This window comes from Suricata suricatta, chromosome 9 (genome assembly GCF_006229205.1).
Source record: "Suricata suricatta isolate VVHF042 chromosome 9, meerkat_22Aug2017_6uvM2_HiC, whole genome shotgun sequence".
In the NCBI taxonomy this organism is placed as follows: domain Eukaryota; kingdom Metazoa; phylum Chordata; class Mammalia; order Carnivora; family Herpestidae; genus Suricata; species Suricata suricatta.
Window position 1 is genome coordinate 70,266,963 of NC_043708.1, and position 2,517 is coordinate 70,269,479.

Consider the following 2,517-nt stretch of genomic DNA (forward strand, 5'->3'; position numbering starts at 1 on the left):
GCCTGTACCCAGACATGCAGTCCTGACTCAGACCCCTAGCGCCTCTCCTTTCCTACTGCCTTCTTCCTCAGTTCGCACTTCATTACCTTCCAATATGTATTACTGTTAATTGCCCCCTACACTCAGTTTCTCGGGGCTCCTGGATGGCTCAGTTGGTTTAGCGGCCGACTTTGGCTCAGGTCATGATCTTATGCTCGTGAGTTTGAGCCCCGCATTGGGCTCTGTGCTGACAGCTCAGAGCCTGGAGCCTGCTTTGGATTGCGTCTCCCTCTCTCTCTACCCATCTCCCACTTGTGCTCGCTCTCTGTCTCAAAAATAAATATTAAAAATAAATAAATAAGTAAATAAAGTGAATTTCTCAGGCCTTATCTTTGCCGCCCCAGTCCATGCACACCTCTCCCAGCCTCCTCTGCCCAAGGACCGTCCTGCTCGCAAGCTTGGGCACAAACTCCTCTGCCTGCCATTTAACGTATTTGAAAGTAGGGTTCCAAACCTTCTCCGTGCTCATCTTTTACCCCCTCCGCTTAATATCCCTGAGGTTTCAACCCAACTGTAGAACCATCTGTCCCTTAATGGACCCAGTGTGCTTTTCTGCATTTTACATTTTGAAGTGCCTCTGTTCATGGTCCCTAGAGTTTAGACCTGGCCTATTCTGCCATAGCCATGTAATTTCTCTGGCCTTTTCACTACAGCCACTGCCCATGGCCCTGCCCATCGTATCCCCTACATTTCTTCCAGTGACCTTCTTCCTCTTCCTCTCACCCTTACTGGAAGGGGAACTGCAGATGCAAAGCTGGATAAAACTGGGTATCAAGCAGACACGAGTGGGATCCCTGCTCTGTTGTTTACTGACCTCAGGCAAGTTACTTAAACTGTTTCTTCTATTGTAAAAGACATAATAACACCTTATATGGTCCTTAAAGAATTAACAGAGAAAATGAATAAAGCCCTAAGGATAATGTCATTATTCATATTACCGTCTCAGCCACTGATGTTGAAGTGGTCCCCTTGGCTCCTTCCCAGGTACAAGGACTCTGGAGACATCTCGTCCCTCGTCCATCAAGCTCTGGGAACCTGAGTGGGGTGGAGTGGAGGCCTGGCCCTCAGGTACCCGGGGAGCTATACTGTATGTCTGGGGTGAGGGGAGCTGCTGCCTCTGCTCTCTTTGTTCAGATTCGTGGCTCAGGCAGCAGCAGGTGTGGGCGTCCCCAGGGGGAGGCACTGACAGCTTCAGTTCTCACACGGGCTTTGCAGGTGACAGTTGGAAGGGTGGGGGCCTGCCAGGGGAGGCACAGGCTGTCCCCATCAAGCCCCAGCTGATGGGCCTGCCTGGTTAATGTGGGCCTCACCTTAAACCAGCTGAGGACAGGGTTGTCTGCTCATTTATAAAGGGACAGGTTGGACCCAGTTATATCTACTTGTTACTGACTACAACCAGGACTCAGTTCTGGGGCCTCTGTAGAGGTTTAGGTTCTTTGCTCCTCTGGGCCTAAGTTTTGTCTCTGATTTAGTTTTCAACTACATCTATCCCTTCTGCAGGGCTTTTGAGAACAGAGTCAAAATGAGCAAATGTAGTAGAAAACTTCTTTATTGAAAAGGGAAGGGTAGCTCTCTTGCTGGGGCCCCCTGGCCCAGCCAAAGCCGGGGTTGCCACTTGCTCAGCTCTTCACAATGGCATCTGAAGGCAAGAGTCTGTCCAAACCTTACCTTTAATAACCTTAAAAGGGAAGTGTCACGATGTAGTGGTAAGTCACAAAACCTATTCTGAAAAAATGTCACTTCCAGGCCTTTGCCTTTAAGAACTTCTTAAAGGCAAGGTGGACCAGAGCAGCAGATAAGAGCCAGCACGTTTTGGGAAAAGTCTCAAGCGTCTCCAGTGTTTTTACCTTTAAGGATCTCTTAAAGGTGAGGCGAATTCGCGCAGAGAACTGTTAAAGGGGTCTATGAAGCACTTTCCCAGTTCTCGCTTTTAGGATCTCTTTACAGGAGAGGTGGTCAAACGCGACTTAATAAAAGTCAAAGTAACTCCCGGAACTATATCCTCTCCTGCCAACCAGAAGCCGCCTCGCTGGCCGACCGCAGCGCGCCCGCCCGCAGGTCTGCATCCTCACCTTCTTGGCGCTCTGGGGCGGGGAGGTGGCCAGGGTACGCGTGGTGGCAGGGCTGGGGGCGACGCCCACCAGGGGCTGGGGGCAGGGGGCCCGCCCCCTGCGGCCACACCCGGGCGCCCTCGGGACTTTTTGGTTTCCTAGACGGTCTTCACAAAGGAAGCCGGGACGGGGGCGGGGCGGGGCGAAGGGGCGAACTCTGCGAGCGGTGACCATGGCGACCGCGGTGACCATGGCGACCGCGGCTCAGAGCACGGAGAGGTCGTGACACGACCTGGAGCGCTGCTTGAAGAATTTGGCGTTGCGCGGCACCAGATTGGCGAGGAAGCGCTTGGCCTTCTTGGTGAGGCTCTCGCGGCGCGCGGGCGGCGCGGGGCCGTCGGGGCTGCCCCACTCGGGCCGCGGGCCC

General features: G+C 53.4%; 1 protein-coding gene across 1 annotated transcript in view; it reads right to left on the minus strand.

Annotated features, from left to right (window-relative positions):
- Nucleotides 1-1,570: 1,570 nt before the first annotated feature.
- REM2 (RRAD and GEM like GTPase 2) overlaps nucleotides 1,571-2,517 on the minus strand; it is a 4,573-nt gene continuing 3,626 nt past the window's right edge. The window contains exon 6 of the mRNA XM_029952605.1: nucleotides 1,571-2,517. Coding sequence (XP_029808465.1) covers nucleotides 2,355-2,517 — 163 coding nt within the window. The 3' untranslated portion in view covers nucleotides 1,571-2,354.